Source organism: Syngnathus floridae, chromosome 3 (assembly GCF_059516105.1).
Source record: "Syngnathus floridae isolate MCC-2025c chromosome 3, RoL_Sflo_1.0, whole genome shotgun sequence".
Taxonomy (NCBI): domain Eukaryota; kingdom Metazoa; phylum Chordata; class Actinopteri; order Syngnathiformes; family Syngnathidae; genus Syngnathus; species Syngnathus floridae.
This window is the reverse complement of record NC_142415.1, coordinates 13,722,894-13,745,472: the sequence shown is the minus strand read 5'-3', so window position 1 is coordinate 13,745,472 and position 22,579 is coordinate 13,722,894. Positions and strand designations below refer to the sequence as shown.

Below are 22,579 nucleotides of genomic sequence, written 5' to 3'. Positions count from 1 at the left end.
ACCCTTCCCAATTTCTTTTTATCAAGACATCTTTGCATAGAGCCCTCAGACCCTCATCTAGTCCAGGGTCATTATCATATATATCTTATTTCATTTCACCATATAATCCACCCCCCGTGCAGTTTTTAAGAGACATAGCTGTAATTGCTCTTGGAGGTGAGATGAATAAAAAGAGTACTATATTGAGAGAGTATTTAAAATGTTTATTCACTGTCATATAATCTTGCCAGTTCAGTAAACATATCAAAGTATTAAACTCCATCATTGGATTGCTCTGTAGTACACATTGCACGAGATAAGCATGAGCGTGAACACTGGTGCAGTACCAAGGTCTGACACAGTGAGGTGGTGTTGTTAATATGACAGAATTGTTGTTGTATCATTATGACCGCTGTACTGTAATTAAATGCACCGACAGCACCAACCATGATTGATTTGGGGATATTTACATGGGATTAACGCTAACCCTATCTACTTTTTTTTGTTTTGTTTTTTGTTTTTTCTTCTTAACTTGGAAGTTCCCGAGCTTGACACTTGCGGGGTAACCTTAAGTCTCTTAAATTGTTATTTTTACTGCGAACTTGCAGGATGGAGAGAAACTGCGTAAAGTGGGAAAGAATAACCTCAAAGCATTATTATCATAATAATAATAATAATAATAATAATAATAATAATAATAATGATAAATGTTTACTGTTCTCCCAAGTTACTTTATGATAGCAATATCTCCCACTTACGATCCACATAAGTCACGGAAAAGTGACTTCCCATTCGAAGTGAATCACGCACGTTCAGTGGAAGTCCTGTGCATGCTGCGTGTGTTGACGCATTTGGGGAGCGTGCTCCAGTGTTTGCGCTCAATCTCCCGAATCATAAATGCGGGGGAGGCTCTCCGAGAGACGGGGGTCGTGTGTGTGTCGGGAGGTTTCCTTTGGGGGTGTCATACCGGGTGCCGTGGGTCTGGGATGGCGCTGAGTACAGTGTGAGCGAGTTTGCAGCCAAACTTTGCAGAGCGGAGGCATGGCTGCAAAAGTTCGCCGGGGAGGCTGAGTCGCAACCCCGCACGGTTCCGCTGTCATGTCCCTCCTGGACCTCCCGTGTGAACAAACATATGGATTAGAAACTTCAAAATGCGTGGATTGTTGTCTCGCTAAAGTGGATTTATCCGTGGGATATACAAGTCATCGCTTTGCTGCTTTTGCTGCACGCTGTTGCAGTCTCAATGGACTCTTATCTACCGGACTGAAATGCATTGCTTAACTTGGAGATAAGCGAGGAAGCTTGAGGAGGACATATACCATGTAGCCTTGTGTCTGTTCTTTTTTTTTCTCCACGCAATGCATTCCCCCCGTGACAAGGAAGTGGCGCTCTTATCTCGGAAACACCGACTCATGGCTGCGGCTATGCCCGGCGAGGATAGCCCTTCGCCGGTCAACACTTCCAGGGCTGACCGCAACGGCTTGGGGGGAATAGTGCACTGTTTCATATGTGGCAGCGGAGTCACGGCAGGGAAGGAGCTGAGATTGCAAGTGACATATCAAAAGGAACGCTACCCCTTTTTCCCGTTCCTTCAGAACCAGGAGCCAGCTCCGGGTGCGAGCGAGCTGAGCCCGGAGGGTCACGCGCTGGTGTGCGCTGTGTGTCACTGCTTCCTAGCGGAGCAATGGAACTCCTTTGAGAGGAGCGGGACGCCCATCGAGAAGCGCATGTACTGGCTGAAGCGACCCTATCAGTGCGACTCTCGCCGGGTCCCTCAGGAGTGGAATATCTCCTACGAGCTGGAGCGGAGGATCAGCACCGGCAGCCACAACTACGACGGGGGCGCGGAGTCGGACTTCTCATCCTTCTCTGACAACATGTCAGATCAGGAGATGGATGTGGTGGACAGGGGCGGTGTGAGTAAAGACAAGTGCCCGCGAGCAGCGGCTAAATCACAGAGAGATGGGAACCGGAGAAGCAGTGTTAAAAACAGCCCAGACTCCCCAAGGACGCTCCCCCGGTATACGGTTGGGGTCTATGGTGCGCAGGGGTCACCCAAACCGGAAAGCTTGACACCTACGAGACGCGCACCTAAAATGATGAATAATGTGTGTCAGTCATCATATTCTTTGGCCAAGTTTCAGGAGAGTGTCCCTCAGCGGTGCAATGACAACCACCCCCCCAATGCACCTGTGCAGGACAACGGGGTCATTATCCGCCACAGGTCATGGCTGGGCGAGGCCAACGCGAGACACCCTGATCCGTGTCACATCCAGCGAGGACCCGACAACAGCTGCGCCTCACCCGGCTATCCTCATCCCACCTCCATCGTCAACTCTAAATGTAATCGGGATATTCCGAGAGGCAGCATCTCGGATGAGGATGAGATTAACATCACAAGTGATGAAGACAGGGACATGCGAGGTCGTAAAACTGTCAAACATCGTGGTGACCTTTTGACCAGAAAAGTAGCACAATTGCACCGCAATGCAGAGTCAAACGCAGACGGACGTGCTTGCTTTATCTGCGGCACTGAACTCAGTCCTGGTGGAAGTTATAAAGTCAGCGTTCAAAAGCAAGAAACGGCACAAGGGGAACCTTTCTTTCCGTTCCTGTGGCTGCACAGCCCCCCTCCAGGTGCATTACCCATCAGCCCAGCAGGTGTGACACTGGTGTGCGGCAGTTGTCACGCCTCACTCATGCAGCAATGGCACAACTTCCAACAGGCTGACGTTCCCGTGCTTCAACGCCTTTATGTCGTCCCGCTCAACCCGGCTGCCGCGTCCCAGCAGGACAAAATCATTCAGGCAACGGCGTGCGACACTAGAGGTCCTCGTGAGGCCTGTTTTCTGTGTGGCGATGAGTGCGGCGCAGATAAAGTGGTGCACGCGCAGGCCGGCGTCGGTAAATCTCGCGGGGTGATGTTTTTTCCTTTCATCAACATGCTCCCCTGCCCACCCAATGCCCAGCCGATGAGGAATGGCCGTGTGCGCTGCTGCTCTCAGTGCCTTTTAATCCTGGAGGACATCTGGAGTGCTTATCGCCTTTGTCTCAACGAGGACCTCATCACCTCTCTCAGCTCCTTCCTGGTCAGGTATCATTCCGTCATGGCCATTGAAGGGTTTGGAGCTATTCGTTCCCATACGGGCGTTTCTTCTGAGAGCTCCGTGTCGGTGTGCTACTTGTGTGGATCGGAGTTATCGCCCGGATGCGAGTTCCAGCTTCATGTCAATCCGCCTGGACGTTGCGGTGAGAAGGAGCCTTTCTTCCCCTTCCTCACAGTGCACCCACCTGCTCCTCGAGCCAAGCCAGTTGATGCCACAGGCCTGGTGTCGGTTTGCGCTCTCTGCTACCATGACCTGCACAGTCAGTGGGCCCAGCATGAGAGCAAAGGCCCGGGGCCCGCCGCGCCCTCTACATCATCCACCTCCGGACCGTCCAGCTCTCCTTGGGCCCGCCAGTACACCTGTGAGGCCTTTGTGTGCTTCTTCTGCAGGCAGGAGCAGCACAGGCAAGGGCGGATGTGCACGGTCACTGTGGCGCGGCTCCCCGTTTTCCTCTATGCGCCACGCAGCGCTCGCACCATCCTGGTAGATGATGGGAGGAGGCTGATAGTTGGCTCGTGTATGGATTGTAAGTCCGTGGTCCAGGTGGGCCGGAGCGGACAGCAGGACAGGGAGCGGTCGCGACGCGGGGCCTCAGATGGCCAGAGAGAAGAACCGCAATTAACCTCGCCACAGCCTGGACAACAGGTTGGTCATTGTTGCGTATTTCAATTTCATCATGCAATGAAGGCGGCTTGTCTTATTGAATTAGGCTTTTATGCTTCCTAATTTTCCCACACTGTGTGCACAATGCGTTTATCCTTGTGTGACCTTATGGTTTCACATGGTGATAATGTTGACATCTTGCATAACTGAATTGCTGTCACACTCATGCTGTCACGAACGTGCTTGTGTTGCCAAACGGGTAATTATATAGTAAGTTCCTCAACCAAGAATGGTATCACTCTTTAAAACAATAGATGTTAAGATACTGTGGAGAGGCCTTTGCTGCCAATGACAGCCATTTGTGTGCAATCCTCCTCATTAATATTCTATTTAGTTGTAACAATGGTCGAGGAAGCACCTGGAGGCCAAAAGTGGCAATGTTATAATGTCCTGAATGAGGTGAGGGGAATTGTTGGTTGAGCAGTTCAGATGTGCTTCTCAGGAAACAATATTCAATAGATGTCTTCTTAAAAATAATAAATCTATCCTATTTCACTCTGGTGCTCATTCTTACCATGTTTTAATATCACTCTCCCATCCGTAAAACTTGTAAAATTCCCGTCCTGCTGTTTTAAAACTGAGGGTGGAGAATGCAAATGGGAGCCAGTGGGGCCGTACAAGGGCTTGTGATGTTTTAATGAAGCGCCAAGGAGCCTTCAGACCCGCCAGTTGGCCCCGCGAACCGCTCGCTCATGCAAACAGTTACCGAATGTGCAGCCTCGCAGGACATAAGACAAACATCTGTGGATGCCATTCGCACTCGGCAATCTCAAAATGGAAGCGCGCTCACGCCAGCTGTCGGGAGCTGTCCACCTCATTCGCTATCGGTCCCTTAAGATAGCGGCGGTTTTGCACTTTCTTTAGAGCCGTCCTACAGATAGGGAGCACGTTTCAACAAATAGCCACAACTGCACTCGACTGGTGGCGTAATCACTTGTTTATTTTTGTTATTGTTGGTCTGGTCATGCTGTCACACGTTATGAGATGAGCTCATAGGGGCTTCTCTTAATATAGAGTCTAATTATGGGACTGGCTTTTGCCCATGAGACTGAGGTGTGGTGGGACAAGTGTCATGGGTGAAAAGGTTTCGGGTGATCATTTTGGACGGAGCTAGCTGCAGGTGGCACAGCTCCTTTTGGCCTGTGACATTGTCTCTTTTGGGAAGTGTGTGCATGTAAGTGTGTATGTATGTGTGCGTGTGTTTGTGAGGGCTGCAGGGGACAGGTGCTTTGCTTTGTCCCTTTGTATCATGCTTTGTTACACAAGGTTTCTAACGACCGTTGTAGTGTGTGATGTGATTTAATAAGATTCATATTCAAAATTTTCACTTCACTACATCTATATTTTCTGCCTAATGTCGCCTCGCCCCCACAAAAAAATGTTAGTGGAGTTTTTCCAATTTATTTCTTGGAATCAATGAATAAAATTAGTTTTAATCATTTGCTTTAATTGTTATGGGTCAAAAGACTGTTGTTTAAGCATGTGGTTCTTTGGCATAGGATTTTTAGTGGCATCCATTTTTAGTGGTTCTTTCTAAAACCAATGTTTGATGGTTCTATACGGCAACAAATTACAAGCAAATGCTTTTTCACTGACACGACCTACTTTCGTTGTCTCCTAAAAAGTAGTCTCAAATCATCCTTCTGTATATAGTAGCTCAATCAGCTGTCTAAAGAGCCAGTCATGAACCCGTGGACATTTTATTGCCATATGGAACCAGGGGTGCTCTATCACACCTTGATGTACGTCTCTGAATGACTTTTGCTTTCTAGAGCATATGTAAGCAGGATATAATGGATGGCTGAGACTTAACCTGTCACGAAGTATGTGAGTGTGTTGTCACTGCCGGTCTGGTATCCTGTTTAGAGGGTAAAAACATGCCAGCCTTCTCACAGCACCGCCAAGTGAGATTTACAGCGGAGCGGTAAAATGAGGGGGGAAGTCAAAATTGCACATGGGATCAGGAAGTGAAGCTGAAATGGGATATAAACAAATTAGCTAGCGTGAACAATTGGAAGTAAAAGAGAAGAGAAACATTGAGGGCTGCAAGGGGGGATTAAAAGGCTTAAAATTGCATTCAGAGAAATTAATCATACTTTCATTAATTATATTCCTTCTTTTCTTTAATCACTCGCTTTCTGTAGGCAGTCTATTTGTCCAGATCACATTCAGTTTGAATTAAAAAGAAAAAAAAAAGCTCCAATACTACTAAACTGATACCACGTGGCAGGTGCCATGGCAGGAAGGCATGTGTGACACTGTTTTATTTGTGAAGTGGGCTGTTGGACAAATTCCCGGATCCACAATTTTATCCTGTTTGGCCAAATGTTTTGTCTTCACCCTTGGCCACACCCCTCTTTCATGTTTTCTGGAAATTCGCTCAGTAGCTTTTGTTTCATTCTACTTATTAATTTACATGATCATACTAATGAAGTAACTAATGAACGTTTTGCTGTTGATGAGGTAACAGCAGTCAACAATCAGTGTAAATTACAGAATTCCAATTATTTTAATTAGAGAAGCTGTTTAAGTTGGAAGTGGAATTACATTTATCATCCTATATTTAAAAAAATGTCAACTTCCTGGAAAGTGTGAGAGATATCGTACTCGAGCGAGATCATTGAGATTGAATCAAGGAAGTCCAGCTGAGATGTTTCCTCACTTCCTGTTGCCACAGAAAGGAATGCCATTGAGAGCAAAGACTGAATAAAGAATTAGCATGTCACACTGCTGCTCTTGGCTTGTTGTGTTTTCCCCCCTGGCATTAAAAATCATGGCCAGACAATGGCATCAAACTGATGTCCAGGGGCTTGACGTCAAAGCCTTTAGGGCCAGGATGTCATTTGTATCTGGGAAATATTGACCTTTTGATCCTGTAGCATAGTTAATTTTCCCAAGGGGGTCACGTGATAAAGTGGAACAGCTGTTAAGGGCCACACAAAAACCTCAAATGTGTTTGCTATTAATTTAAGCCAGACATTGTTATCGTCTTCATATCAAGTTCACATTAGTACTACAAGGATCAAGAATTAGAGCACATTGTTGACAGCAAATGGCAAAATGGCCACCCCCTGAGATGGATAAAAATAGGTGAATTTTGCCTGTTTAATTCATATTCCACAAATTAGACAGTAATCAGAATACTGTGTTTTGACCAATTGGGCTGCACAGAACATATTAGTACAAAGAAAATTCTGGGGTTGACTTTCCCTTAAGGTATTGGAACTTGGTGTCGGCAAATACTCAAAAGTACAGTAAGAACTTGTACTCATACTTGGTCTAAAAAAAAGTGGTATCGGTGCATTCCTCATTTGGATATATTTAATGTTGCATAGGGAGCCCTGCATGGTGCATTTGGAGGTGTGGTCATGCTTTAACTTAAAGCAGCGCTCCCTCTAAAAGGCATAGTCTGCATTTTTACAGTAGTAAACCAGCTTAATTACAGAGAACAGACAGAGTGCAAAGAAACTACAGCTCTTGGTCCTCCTCCAGCTGCCCTCTCGCCATAACACGTACACATGTATGCAAACCTGCCGTGACACACACACACACACGTGTGCTCGCTCGCACAAGCAAAATATATAATCTTTGATCTGCATCTCAATTCACAACAGCTGCAAGTGTGTTTGTGCACACGTGCGTTTGCCAGGTGGTCGGCAACGCTGGCAGGTGTTTGCTCTTGTGCTCGCAAATGCAGCTGGATTGTGCCACAGCTGTCAGTGTGTCAGGCCGGTTGTGTGCGTGCACGTGTGTGTATGTGCGCGGTCACACAGTAGCCACTATCACTGCTATTTTTAACATATAACATGTGTTCTAGCTGTTGTTATCACAGCTTTCTATACTCTTCCTCTGGTTTTCCATGTTTTTGTTCAGTTTTTTGCATCACTCGTCCCTTTTTTGTCCTTCATGCTTACCAGTGACATCTTAAAATGAATGAAAGAAGATGTCACCCTGCTGTCAGGATAACTGTAGATGTCAGCTGGAGTCCCAAATAGCACGTAGTGGACTAAATATACTTGGCAGTCAGCACACTGACTCCAAGCGACCAGACGTTAGATGTGTTTACTTTCTTTCTGTCAGCCAATCAGAGGACAGATAATTATCTGCAGCGGTCATCTTCAGGGATATTATTTTGGCTCAAGATGTCATTCCTTTCTTGGATGACGCGCTCCATCCATTAGCATCCCTTCTGGCCGTGACCTCGCCGCCCCCTCGCACAGACCCACCACCTGGTCTCTGATAGTCTGCTCCAGCAGGCTCCAGGACAGCTGGGAAGTATGACCGACAGAGCAGGGAGTTTTTGGACTGAGCTAGATGTCAGAATGTAGTGTGCGGTTTCAGAAGAGGCCATGACAACTTTTTTTTTTTTGTTCTTAGTCTGCACACTGTGTGCTTATCACATTTTCAGAATCATGTCTCATTCACCTTGAAGCATTTTGAATGATCAATCTTGTGGTTGTTGTTTTAATATGTTAATGCCGTCAGAGAATAATGTAATATCATAACCTTTGCTAATGTCAGGTCATCAGGAATCCTCATCTGTTTTGTTTTGTTTGAAATGATAGCCAGCCGACTGTGAAAAACCAGATTATGACGTTACGCTCGGAGCCTTGCATCACGTGCATTTTACCCTGACAGAACCTATCACACAAGGTCAGGCTGCACTCATCAGACCCAATGACCTCTTTCATAGTCCAGAATAGTCCCCAGCAAAATAATTACTGCTAAATAAGTGCTTTTCCCAAGGCTACAAAGCTGTTTAGTCTTTCTTAAGCCGGTCATACGCTGTATAAATTAAGACATTTGAGGCCGTCTCGCTTGACGGAATCGGGGTTGATTCCAAGTTGCATTTCGGGGAATTTCTGACAATGATCTCATGCGATTCAAATTGGGTTACTTAATTTTTCAAACCCAAGGCCTTTTTCAATCACTGGGCCTGCACAAAGTGAATTAAATAGATACCCAAAGACACAGTGTAAAGCGATAAGTTGTCCTTTGAGACTGTGTGATGATTTCAGTTCTTAGGTTTGTGTGGGTTGCATGTTAAAAACAGCTCTTTTAAAATCCTAGCGTAGGCCCAGCTTTAGGATTTCAAACCTCGTGACCAAAAAGCTCTCCACTTAGCTTTGCATACCGCTGCACACCTTTCCGCTTGAAATAAACGGACATGCCATTAATCTGTCCCCCCCAAAAACAATAAAAATGAACAATCTGATTACTGTTTATTGTCAGTCTACATGTGTTGCTGCAGTGTTTGTGTGAAATCGCCGTTGCCTAAAGCTTTAAAACGCCGCCACCAAGATTCTATTTGTGCGCCATGCAATGGTGTTGCCAGTTATGTGTTAGCATTACGCCACTATACATCTAAAAAATAATTAAATAGAAGGTTGCGCAGGGACTGCAGAAGAAGCCATCACGTTTCGTAGCAACTCTGGACAGATTACTGCAAATTATTCAAGACTCGTTAACCAAATTTCATTTGTTTGCGTGTACTTGCTTGCAGGTTTTCATTATCAGATTATTGTTGTTATGAGAATTGTTTCCATTGGTGCATGTTTCCCACTGACATGACTGAACCATGAATCAGAACTACACGAATACAGTGTCTCCATCTGCGCGACAGATAGTTGCCGCATATGATAGTAAACGATTTTGGTTTTTCGTTCAAGGCCGCTGTAATGCAGCTTGTTTAGGACGTGATTTCACATGGTCTTGGGTCGAGCCGACCTTAACATGCATCAGATAAATAGTGGCAGGATCAGAGGTAGATTGTTGACAGCTCAGTGTAAACATGATAGCGCAAGAAAAATCAAAGTTTCCCTCCCTAATTGACATCAATTATAAAAGCTCAAGTTGTTTGGGAAGCACAGGCAGGAGGCTTCAATATGTTTTTATGTTCCTCTTCTCTTCCACAGGGTGTCATAAAAATAGCTCTTGGCGCATCACGTCTGCTGTCGGAGGGATTCTCCTCACTCGCTTCTCGCACTTTCTCCCCCACCATCGCTTTTTTTTTTCGCCTCCTCATCCAATCTTTTGTCCCCTTTTGCCCCTCCCTCCCTCCTTCCCTCCCTCCCCCCTTCCGCTTCATCTCTCCCTGTGGTATTAGTGGGGCCACATGTTGCTGGCCTCTCCTGGTGGTGTGAGCCCCATGGCAGGCCCTGGCTCCAGGCTGACGCGTAGTTTGGTGTGAGTGTGTCTGCCCGTGCATTCGTGTGAAAGTGTGTGTGTGTGTGTGCGGCCGCTAACACGGTAACCTGATAGTGGTGTGGCTGAGCGCTACAGAGTGGAGCAGTGCTGTGATTTATCCCGCGGGCCCAGCAGATGGCTGCAACAGGAGTTTGTTTAAGTTTGCTTCAGAGCCGGGCAAGCGGCCAGGAGCATAGCGAGTGCCTGCCAGAAAAATGTTCAGTGACTCTGGATGCCTAACCACACTACTCCCTCTTGTAGCCCCCTCCAACCCCCCTAGTCAACACACACACATCCACACAGGCAATGGCAGACTTGCTGTCGCTATTCTCCTTTTACCCCTCTCTTATTTCTTTTTCCTCCCATCTGTTTCACACACATGCATGCTTGGGATTGCATACACACTCAGGTACGCGCGCACACGCACGCGTACGCACGCACACACATGCTTGTGTCTGCAGCATCCCTGCTGCTGCTCTCACATCTCATAAGGGGGCATATAAGAGTGATGACGTGGTCAGTCTGGTGGAGGCGCCGTAATGTAACACTTTGCAAAGCAGAATAATCACAAACGTGTCGTTTCAAGGGATAATGTGCTCACTTTACTCTTTTTTTTTTCTGACCGCTTATTGATCTCTACGACTCTTTTCTTTCAAATTAGTTCACGTCACTACATTACCATAACAACAAAACTGCTAAAGTCAAACGTAATCGGACAAAACCTTTCAGGAATCTGTTTTTCCACAATCAAATTGTGTCCATGTCAAATTCTAGTCCCAAGTCACTAGCACCCGAGTCCCAATCAAGTCTCTAGGTTTTTCTTTTTGCCAAGCTGAGTCGCAAGTCATCAAATCGGTGACTTTAGTCGATTCCAGTCAATTCACAATGACTCAAGTCATGATCTCTGACTCACAACTACCTATTTTTCATTTTGTAAAATGTCCTCCTGTACTTTGTAGTCCAGTCCTGTGTTTTCCTAAACAGGATCAACACAATTAAGCAATTATTATTTTTTGGGCAACATTTAAAGTGTTTTTATGTTCCACCTTTTCTAATGCGTTTTTATTTTTCTGGTTAGGCTTTTAAGTGCACTTTACTAAGTTCGGCATAATTGAATATTGTTGGGAACAGAATGGAACAAAAAGCCGCGTGTGTCTGTATTCTGTTGTCAATTGCTACCTGTAGGAGGGGTTTTTGAGTATGTAGCGGTACCAGTGTAACACATGAAAAGTGTGTTTTGTGCTAAACTACTACATTAATCCTTTGTGCAAGTTGCTATAGTAACTGCAGCTAGTCCTCTTCATTCATGCAGTCATTGAAATTGCGACCCCAATCAACATGTATTATTCCCGTGATGTTAAAGGAGACCTCTCTTGTATGACATGGCCTCTGTGGCCTCTCGCATATCTTTTTGAAAGCCACTTCAAACGCGCACGAGTGTCTCATCAAACAGAACACAGAGGAGACAGGTGAAGAGAATTCATATCCGCCTGAAGCTCCTGGAGCAGGAAGTGAGGGGTCATAGGTTGGGTAACTTAGCAGCCCGCTGATGAATTCATCTGTCAAGGTCAGGCTCTGTGATCACGCCGGCTTTATTGCCTAGACGAGTATGCTCAGTAAGTGAGGACGAGTAAGTGAGGTACACACATGCTGACCATTGCCGTGAATAAGAGAAAATTGCTAAATTTTCTCTTATTCCGATCAAAGTTAAAAAAAGGCCTGAGTCTCCAAAAGGTGATCCACCGACGTAGCCCAAGTGACCTACTACAAAAACGGAATGATAACCAGTTAGGGAATTTTATTTCTGCATCTAACAAAAACATGTTAAACCCCTAAATTAGATGCTTGGTCTAGCTTAATTTCAAATATGATAGTCAGTATCTTTTTGAGCCCGTCTCCTCTCCATGAAATTAAAGCCAAACTCAAATCATCCAACTGCAGCAAAACAAATGTGCCCGTTTCTGTATTCCATTATCATTTTATTTCTTGTGGAGTGTGTAGTCAGCTGTGAACTTTGCCTGGTTTATATGAATTTTGCTGCAAACACTTGATGAAATAAAATTGGGTAGGTTCAACAAAGCGTTTTTTTTTCTTCCCCCCCAGTGTAGCAGGTTTTGGCCTCGCCCTCACTGCACAGCACGATTTATGTACAAGAGTGTTGTGGATCATTTATGTATATTGATCAGATCAAACATGACTCCCCCTGCTCACACCTTTCGTCAGTTTGTAGACATCGACTTGTTTTTACGGGGTGTTGCTGAGCTGGCAACTGCTTATCGCTGCATTACTCAGCTGCGTTCCTGTTGGATCTCCATGATAGCCTGTAAAACCGGCCATACGTCTACCTGTGCATCATCTGAAACTGTGGGAACATGTGTGTGTGTGTGTGTGTGTGTGTATGCGTGTGTGTGTGTGTGAGTATGAGAGTGAGCAACATGAGGAGGTCATCTCCGTGCATGTACATGACTCTGTGATCAGGCCTGCTGACCTTGTGACCTCGGGCTCTCTGTGATGAGGGTGTCTCAAATTACATTGAGCCTCTGTCTGCCAGCATTAGAAGAGGAAGGTCGCTTTTCCCTTTATTTCTCCCACATATTTCCGTACTTGCTGGCGTGTGGGTGAATAAGAGACATAGGTGCGAGCTGTGTGCGTGTTTATGATGGGGCTCCCGTGTGTGTATGATTCTGTGGCCCAAGCTTGAGGTAAATATTTGAGAAGTGCAAGCACCATTAGGCTCTGTTTGATGGGAGAGTGTCGTGTGAGGCAGATGATGACATCAGCTTTTCCCCCACGCTACCTTGGTGAGAACAATGGTTATGCATTTTGCATCTGCAACTATTCAAAATAAGAACGAGATGTTGTTTTTACGATATCAACTCTTCTGTTTTGGCTCGTGTAAACAGACGCTCTCCCAGGCTTTGCTTTTTGACTTTCCTAACTTTGCCTGGTTCTTAATTAGTTCTCTCATTGTCAACTTTAAATCTTCCCCCTCCCCTTCATTCTTTGCCTCTTTTCGTCTCTGTTCCAGTGCGGTGCGAGCCAATCTCACTGGCGCCGGAGCTGCCTTTTTTGTTTCCTCTCTAGAGGAGAACGATTTATTGGTTCTGTTTTTTTTTTTTTGTGGGGGGGTTCTTTTTTTGAAACACATTTATTATCAGCTTTTTTGCTCTCATGGAAAACAGTGACATAGCTCACCCCCCTTCATGTGTGTGCACTTGCATGTGCGTGTCTATGCGTATGCAAGAAAGTGCACAATCCCGGCACAGATGTTGTCAAAGGCTCCGTGTTTTACGAAGCAGTCCCTCTCTTCTTGCAGAAAAAAAGGAAGTGTCTAATAAAAGGGGTGTGTGTGTGTGTGTCTGTGTGTGTCGGAATCACACACGCACGCACACACACGCACACGCACACACACATAGAGCCATGAGATGGCCTCCCTCAGTCTCCCCAGCTTGTAAGAGTCAGAGAAAGCGAGCGAGTGAGTGAGTGAGCGAGCAAGGCAGGAAACAGAAAGGGAGGCTGTGCCAAGCTGGAGCTGAATTCCTGCCAAGAGTCTACTTGTTTGCTCGTCTGGCTGGAGCCAGAGGCTGACCTTATTAGCTCGGAGGGCAGCCGTCTTATTAAAACACATCTGGCGCTCAGGGAGCCCAAATAGTCCTCATATTGTCTTCCTGCTTGCTCCTGACCTTGCGTTACCTAGCAGGAATGCTGACAAGGGCTTCACGCATCTGTTGAGAGTTTCACCAGGGTAGTCCACCTCCCTCCCCCCCAATACCACTCCCCTCCGCCCTTCCACCCGGGCTGTCTTTGCTGGCGCCTGCACGGTAGCTCAGTGGGACCTGTTTTTCTTCCTCGGGCCCCCCTTTTTTCCCTTTTGCCTCCCACCTTTTCCACCCCACCGTGATACGCTCTGTGGTGTAACGTCACCGTACCCCCCACAGGGATCTTTTTTTTCCCCCCATTTCCTTAATCCTGCCAGGTTTGTGTGCCGATACAGTTCTTCCTGTGTAACCTGGCCCTGGTTAAATACCTCATATCAAAGTGACAGCAGGTTCAAATCCATGCCCTCCTTCATATTAGTCATAATACTCTGATTATGTAAGGTCGCTTTACACTGGTCATATCTGGTCGAGTACCTGTAACCAAGTTTGTCAGCCATCTTTTTTTTTTGAGTGAGCCTTGATTCAGATGTAAGGATATCAAAGTTTCTGCTTTTTCAACATTATATACTTGGGGGAATTCGACCATCAAGTGTTAATATAGCTATGGACCTGCTTTGAGAATTGATTGGGGATCAAACAGTCGCCTAATGTAGCCACACTTCTTTTTGGTTACCCGATCTATCGAACGCGGGCGGCCACAAGTTTCCAACTGTATTTTTTTTTTTGTCTACCTTAGTTGCATTCGGTTGCATTGCTCGGTCTGTGGCAGATCTTAGTTTATGTGAGAACTTTCTGTTTACTTACCATGATATCATTTGTGTTTTGAGTTCCCTCAAGTGTGAAATGCTTAATAGAGAATAAAATGACAGCTACATGCTTAATAAACACAACACATGACTGATAGTGATCCAGTCCAGTTTTCTCATCGGTGTGTTGATGGAAGACTTGAGCTCACGCTTCCGGGGTGTATCAAGGCTAGTGTTTCCAGACTTAACACCTGTACGGACCTGTTAGCTGGTGCAGATGGCTGATAAGTGGTTAGTATTACTCACTACTAGACATGGTCAAAGATTTTTTTTTTTCCACTTCCTTATTTATTCCCCAGAACAGCATGCTTGGATTTGTTCTGCTGAGTGAGTTGTGTTTTTCTGACTTGCAGCCCCTCTTGGCAACATTGTCAGCTTGTGCACTGCTAAGTTTTTACTGGCACGTGCCCTTTGACCCCGCAGTATGCTCTGGTTTCAGAGCCAAAACTCAGATGCCCTCCTGACCCCCCCCCTATTACTATTGTGCACACATTTACACTTTCCTCATTCATAATTGTTATAGTTTTCTTTTCTGGAAACAACTTTTTCAAGCTTCTGACTACTTTGCGATTCTGGGTTAGATGTCATCTATAGCTTAGGGGTGCTCCTAAAAGTCTGCCAATGCAATTCGATGTGGAGGTCACTGGGATAAATCCAGTTCATAGCAACAGCAATGCTGCTCTTGAGCAAGGCACTGAAAACTTCCTTATTTCTGTGATGTGTTAAATGCAGAGGACAGGTTTCCTTAACATGCCTGTTAGTCCATTGTTACAATAAAGAGGATGATGACTATTCTGAGAAAACAGCACTGAACATCTGTTGTTAAGTCTGCACATAAATATCCCTTATCTCCCTCCATTTCTCCTCTTATCTTCAGATCTTTTCATCTACACAAAGTGTGTCAGTGCACATGTTTTCCCCTTGCTTACTTTTTAATGGATTATGTGTTTCTGCTTTCTTGACTCACCCATTGTTTCTCTCTGCAAGCAATGCATGCTAAACAGGATTCACATCATCACTGCTGCTTTACTTGCAGCTCCACCAGGTGCCACTATGACTTGACTTTTGTGCTTTGAGTGTGGGTGTTTTTCTGCTTCTGCTGTGTTTCTGGGCAGAGATGACACACATACATGTGCACAGACACACACACACATTCACTTCTCTTAGGCTTGCGAGCCGCAGAGAGACATAATAAACAGTGCTATAGTATTGTGGCAGTGTTGCTGAAAATAATGTATATGTATCTATAGCAGCAATGTATAGTGACAAGTCAATCGAGGTCAATAAATGTAGGAAAAAAACACCACGGTAGATTTATTTTTGTTGTTGATCAATTCATATGTTCTGTACAGGCCCAGAAATATTGTTGAACCTTTTGTAACTAATCAGTTTCAAAGAGTTAAGAACCCTGAAGCAATATTTCCCACTGGAAGTAATGTAGATCCAATTACACACCCAGAAATATAAAAAATATGCATAGAAAATGTCTAGTTCAACATACAAAAAAAAAACCAATGTGTAGTAAATGTGAAGGATTAATAGAATTGATTAATGATATTTTTGTACTTTGATACAAGTTCTCTGTTGAACTTCATGGTGTTTCTTGTGTTCTTTATCAAAGCGCTCCCACTTTATTTGTCCCATTGTGGCTTATTGAACATTAACACGCAATAAACAATCATGAAGAATCATGGCTTCTGCTGAACATGCAGGGTGACACTCGCTCAACAAGAAAACCGTTATTAGAATTGTGCATGTAATGCTTTGTAGGCTTGTGATTCTTGGAAACGAATGGCTGAGAAACGTGGCTGGGAAAACTGAGACAAAATTCCAGTAAAAAAACATCGCTGATAACCAAATTGTTGGGAAAAAAAACCCACAGACATCAAAGTTTTCTCCTATATGGTCAATGAACGTTCCTATCCCAAATCCCTATAACGCCCGTTACAGCTGCTGAATTTTCGTTTTGCGTTTTCTTGTGTGGACGACGACCATGACTCAGTGGGAGCTAAAACAATAGTGTGGAAGAAAGGTTTTCATAGAGCAGACAGACCCTTCATCATCCTCCAGAGGAGATTCCTGACATTCTTCTACTTCCCTGCCCACTACAAAGAGACGCCGCCGCACTCCCTTGAGGCCTATCACAGTTCTCTGCCTCAGAACACACACACACATACACACTAAGAAACCTTCCCCTGTTACTGTAACGTTTGCAGCTTAACAGCATTGGCCCAAAGTGTGTGCTTGTGCTGTAAAAAGAGGGTCTCTTCCTTCCTTCCTTCCTTTGGTGGATAAAATAAATAGCAGCTCTTCCTCCCTTTGCTTTCACATGCTTCCTGTTGTTTCACCTGATGAATGGAGGAAAGGGCACTTCCACACCTCGCCCATTTATCTTTGCGCCATCACTATCTCTATCTTTGCTCCCACTCCCATTCCAGCTCCCCCCCACCCCCATCTGCACTCCCCCACCAACAGAAAACGAAAATAAAAATGTGTGCGTGTGAGCGAGACGACCATCTCCTCAGAATGGGAACAGCTGTTCAGAGCAGTGCTGGCCACACACACACACATGTATCCGATTAGCACTTGGTGACTCCACACAGCCCCCTCTCCCCCTCCCTGCCTTCCCCACTCACCTCCCTCCCCCGTTTTTCAGCGGGGGCCGCGGCACGCTGGCGGCACCAATAATTTTAATGCCTAGTCTGTCTGCCAGGAGCGCACACAAACATACACACAAGGACGTGCACACACAGTACAGACTGTTGTCAAGAGGGACCTACTCATTCCTTGATCTGCTCTTTTCCTCTTTCCTCCCCATTTTCTCCCTCCCATCTATCTGAAAAAGGTCAAGGGTCACTTGTGAGTGTCCTCATGTATCGTACTGCTGCAGTCAATTTCCTTGTAAGCTTTTGTATCAACTTGTACCTGCCTTTTAGATACGATACATACAGTACAGTGTGTACCAAGGTTGTTCAAACTGCAGCTAAGGGGCCATTTGCGGCCCATTGTGCATTTTTAGTGACACGTGACATGTACTAAAATTGTTGCATTATATAGCAATATAGCAGAGGTGTGACACCTATTGCAACTTTTGATAATAATAATAATGATAATTATTATGATAATAATTTGGTTGTTTTTTTTCAAAAAGCAAACTGAAAATATTCCCAATGAAAGTAGTTACTACATTTGTTTTAATGACGCTTGGATGACGATATGCATTTCTGTTTCAAATGAAATTAGTATCAGTCACGATTGTTTGCTCAGCTTTCAGCTCCATGCCCAGTTTGTGAAAGATATTACACCTCTGATTGTAAAACCCCCAAAGTAAAGATTTTCAGCTTACTACAATTTGCTCTTGTTTTGGTCTTGAAAGTTAAGAAGTGATTAGCCTGTTGCTAAGTACAGGTGATAATCTTTTACAAGGCCACGGGCTCCCCCGAAATCCTGAAAGAGCCCAAAGCCTCCTTACCGCCTTTAATAAAAAGCTGTGACATAGCTGTTTTAACAGTAGTAGCATAATTACACAGAATTAAAAGTAATGAAACAGTTTTTGTCACACTGCAGCCAGGGATAGGCTACTGTGAAAATGCTGCTCTTTCTGATGTGCCAACCCTTGAATTTTTTTCTGTATTTCTGCGATCCTTGGAGAAAAATGTTTTGACACGCTGGGTAAATACTATATTATCTAACTATAGTCTACTCTAGACACTGCAGCATAGCATATAGGAAGTCCAACCACCCATGTTTAATATGATCGTAATTCACGAGAAGAATGGTTGAGTTAAAGTGTTTTTGTCCTCAGCGCTTGTGGTTTTGGTCACTTGGATTCTCTTTTCTTCCCTGTCGCTCCATCAGCGTCTCTTTGCCCGTGTGTGTAATTTATGCTGCACTTCCTGTTCGACAGACAGACGAGGAATTGGGAATTTGTGGCTGACGCCACAGATCAAGACCACTGATGTCTGCTGTTTGTTACTCATTTAAATCCAAGTGACGGGAGCTTGGAAAGACTTCAGGTTGCTACCCCTGGACATGTTTCCTTTACAAATATATTTGTTTTATTTGTCTATTTATAATGCCATAATTGAAGCAATCTTGCCCTATAAATGAAACAATGTGTTTGCTTTTAGCCGTATTGGTTATTTGGTACAACGTGGGAATTTTTTTTTCAACAACTCACGACATTGAATGAATGTACAAAGTACATCAAAGTAATAGTTAGTATTATTGTGTTGTTTGTTTTATTCACAATCGTAGCCCGTATACCAATGAAGATTTCAGGTTACTCAACATACATTGCACATTTTGAGCAACATTAAACAAACTTCACACGTGTCTTTGAAGAATTGCCATTGTTACCAATATCGCAAGATTTTTCTATATTCACATTAAACATTCACATCCAATAACAATCTTGTGCCCCTAACCAAATCGAACACAACACAAGTTCGGGACTGAATTCGTTATACGACTAGCCAGAAAAAAAACAGTGCTGTTGCTGAATGTTGCTGCATACTTTTTCTGCCGTTTGTTCACATCACATATAGTATTTACTTTTTAATGAACAGTTGCATCAAGTGACATGCCCATTTATAATATGTATTATTCTTATATGGTTGCTACACAATGCTGCTGCTTATTCTGCTCATTCTATGAATTATTCATCAATTAAAAAATCAATTCAAATAATAAATAACTATTCACTGTGTCATACACAGCCACCTGTCACACAGCTACCTAATTAAGCATTTTTAGTATATGGTGCAGCTGTCAAGGTAGCCCTCATATCCCCCAATAGTAAACCAAATGGTGCGAATGCACATGAACATGATGTGAGAAATATGTAGTGAAAAACATGTCCACTAGATAGCGCTAGTCGTCCACTCAGGGGAGAGCTAAGATCCAGATGAATGGAGATCAATTACAAAAATGGTGACTCAGGGACCCTCGGAAGGGAATAAGTTTGGCATGTGTGTGAGAGAGAATGGTGTAACAGTGGAAGACATTGTGTATTGCTGGAAAATGTATGTGTATGTGTGTGTGTATGTGTGTGGTTTTGAGGAATTGGGATACAGAGCAGCTGTGAAACTGCTTTGTACAGTAATTGCCGTTACGTGTGTTTAGGAGTGTGTGCATATGTGTGTTTGCGCGCGGTGTTTAGTGTCATCACCGGGGCTTGTGTTGTGGTAGACTCTCGGCTCCACACAGCAGGCGAGTCTGTAATTAGTCAAGCCAGAGCCCGTACATACTGTAGGCTTGTAGCGTCTGTGGTCCGCTCGCTCCCTCACGCTGTCTAAACTCTTCCTCTGTGATTCCCAGTGTGGTCCCGGCTTTGGTTTGGCCTTGAGACGTGTCTCCTGTGTTTTGGAATGCGTCCGCGTTTCTTGGCCAATCAGGCCTCGTACTCGCACTTGCCTGTGGGCGTGCACACACATAGTCGCAAAGGCCTAACGTGTTGGCTTTTTTGACCAAACTAACAAAGCATACGATTCAATGCATTTTATACACAATGGGAACACATGTTTAGATTGCCCTTTTTCGATGTGTTCTGAGTGCAGCTCTCCAACCTAGATAGCACACAATCCCGTGTCACGCATTATGTTCGTTATCTCACTAAGCCACGAGAGTTTGCTCACGTAGCGAATGTTGTCATTTCGTCAGAGTTCCTGAAAGGTTGCAAACAGTTGCAAACGTTTTTCCTTGTCATATTCAAATGTCTTTGCGACAAAAAAAGCTGTTAGACTATTAAAATTGCTGGCAAACGTCTTTCTCCCCATTTGAGACCTTGAGTAAACCCTGATGAAAAATCAATAACAAGGCCGTTTGTAAACCCTCACTAACCATTGCCGCGTTGCGATATACAGGCTTTAGAGGACACACATGAGTGTACTCCCGTATGTGTGTGAAGTCCTTTGTCGTCGTTAGCGGCTGCCGCCAGAGGACACGAGGCTAAGCCACATTTTGAGCTGGTTTGAGAGCCTTCCTATCTCTGCTCACACAGAGCGAACTGTTAGGCACACATACTGTATATACAATTGTATAATCTCACATGAGATTATACTTTCTATTTATGTTTATGGCAACCTTTGATTTTTTTTTTGTGTGTCCCTTCCGTTCACAAACATACATACATGCACTCATCCATGCACATGCATGTGTGTGCACACATCCTCCCAGCATGCCTAAACTAGATTAGAGTGTATAAAGGCTCATAATCCCTGCTGCCTCCCCAGCAGGCGGAGAGGAGCCTGTCCTCCAAATTAGGTTGGCTTTTCTGGGTGATGAGTGGCTGCCAGCGTGGGTCCACTCGATTTATGTACAGTACGTGTGTGAATGTGTCTGTGTGTGCGTGCATGTGGACAACTGTGAGGTCCTGCTGTCTTTGACACACACTACAAAATGTGAATGTGATCAATAAATGTGAGTGTGAATGATCGTCTCCCTCCCTTGGCCATATGATTAACTGGCGACCAGTCTGGGGTTTTACCCACTATTCGTTTGAACACAGCTGGGATTGGCTGCGGCTTTGGCACAGCTGTAATGAGGTCAAGCAAGGGCTGCAGAAAATGGGTGGATTAGCTTTGGGATGAACTACAACAGACCTTTGACTTTGCAAAGTGGAAGCTGTTAGAGCTGCAAAGCGGGGACCACTTTCTTATTATTTTGTGTGTCTTAATACATGTAGCATATTTGAGGATCCCTCAAAGGCTTGAAATACGTGGAAACTATTTGACTTTGATTATTGATGGATCTTGGAATGATTCATTTTTTCCCATGGCATACAAAATGTACAGAAAAATGGGAGCATGTTCCAAAGCAAACTGCAATCCATGTTCTTTATATCATAATGACTCAAAATTCCAACGTGTACTCGTGGGATGCAATTATTACTATTACTTCTTTTGATTTGTGTTTCTGCTCACATGGCCGTGTTAATGTAGTTTCATGTACAGTTGTCCTCATTTCTGTAGCCTTTGTTGCACTTCATCATCATTCAGCAAGCTGACTGGCGATATCAGCTATGGGCCAGCACTCTTTGGGGTTTTTAGTGTACTAATAGTGAAGAGTCCATTGGGAAGCACAGTAATTGGTCTTTATTTATGCTGAGCGAAGGCTATGATTAACCATCACCCCTTTGTGTATACAGTATACGCAAACATGCACATGCATATACACAACACACACAAAGATCCACTTATATAGCATGTGCAATGGTGAAATTGAGTGGAGAATTGTGCATTGAGCTAATCCCCGGTGGCAGGCAGGCAGGCAGGCAGGCAGGAAACTCTGTAATGCCACTGTCAAGCAGTAAAAAGGCACATTGTAGTTTACACACAGCGCCGGAGTGGATCGCCGGAGGGCTGGTGTAAACAACACAACAACACGCTTTTTGTCACAAATCACAAGCGGCGGGAGCACAATTAGTTCTCCGCTGCCGTTGGTCGGTTACGGTATGTTTGCATTAGCATGGTAATCAAATTAAAATGTGTGTACGAATGGCGAGGCCTGTGCTGGTGAAAAAAATTGCGTTTTTTGTCTCCTTCTTTGCCGCTAATGAGCTGAGGCCATGCTTTTGTCTTTTAAAGAAACAGACGGTAAGCGGGGGAAAGTGGTGTACTTCAGCCTACTAAATTTACACACCAGGGCCCTGTGCATCATTTGGCTTCCAGCACTCCTGTTCTGCCTCTGTAAGCACGGCGCTTCCACGAATATGTGCGTGTATGTGTGAGCTCGTATACGTTATTGTAGCGGCGTTGTTCTCATGGGCATGCTCCTGGCGTGGAAACTAAATAGCAGGTTCTGTAATCAGAGCTGCAATGTGACGATCACAACAACAGCGTTCCCTGATTATGGCGTCGGTAGATCACCTTTACCTGCTGTGTGTGTGATTATAGGAGCCCCCATGAGGCATAACGAAGCTTTAATAGGGAACTCTATAATATACAATAAATTCATGAAACATTAAATCACAGCAAGTACAGTAATCCTCCCATCCGCAATGAATGAAATCTCAGATACAGAAATAGCTTGTTTAAATACTCCCTACGCATGTTGTTTTAATAGTATTTGCTGTATTTTTAAAGTCATACTTTTAAACACGTAATATCGAGCAAGACAACTGGATAACACATAACGATTGTACAAACAGGATAACAATATGTTTACAGTAAACAAATCC

The 22,579-nt window shown here is 44.5% G+C and overlaps 1 protein-coding gene across 1 annotated transcript in view; it reads left to right on the top strand.

Moving 5' to 3' along the window:
* The first annotated feature begins 972 nt into the window (after nt 1-972).
* The window catches only part of gse1b (Gse1 coiled-coil protein b), a 121,957-nt gene continuing 100,350 nt past the window's right edge, over nt 973-22,579 (top strand). Inside the window, exon 1 of the mRNA XM_088370988.1 lies at nt 973-3,731. Coding sequence (XP_088227114.1) covers nt 1,338-3,731 — 2,394 coding nt within the window. The 5' untranslated portion in view covers nt 973-1,337. The remainder of the gene's footprint in view (nt 3,732-22,579) is intronic.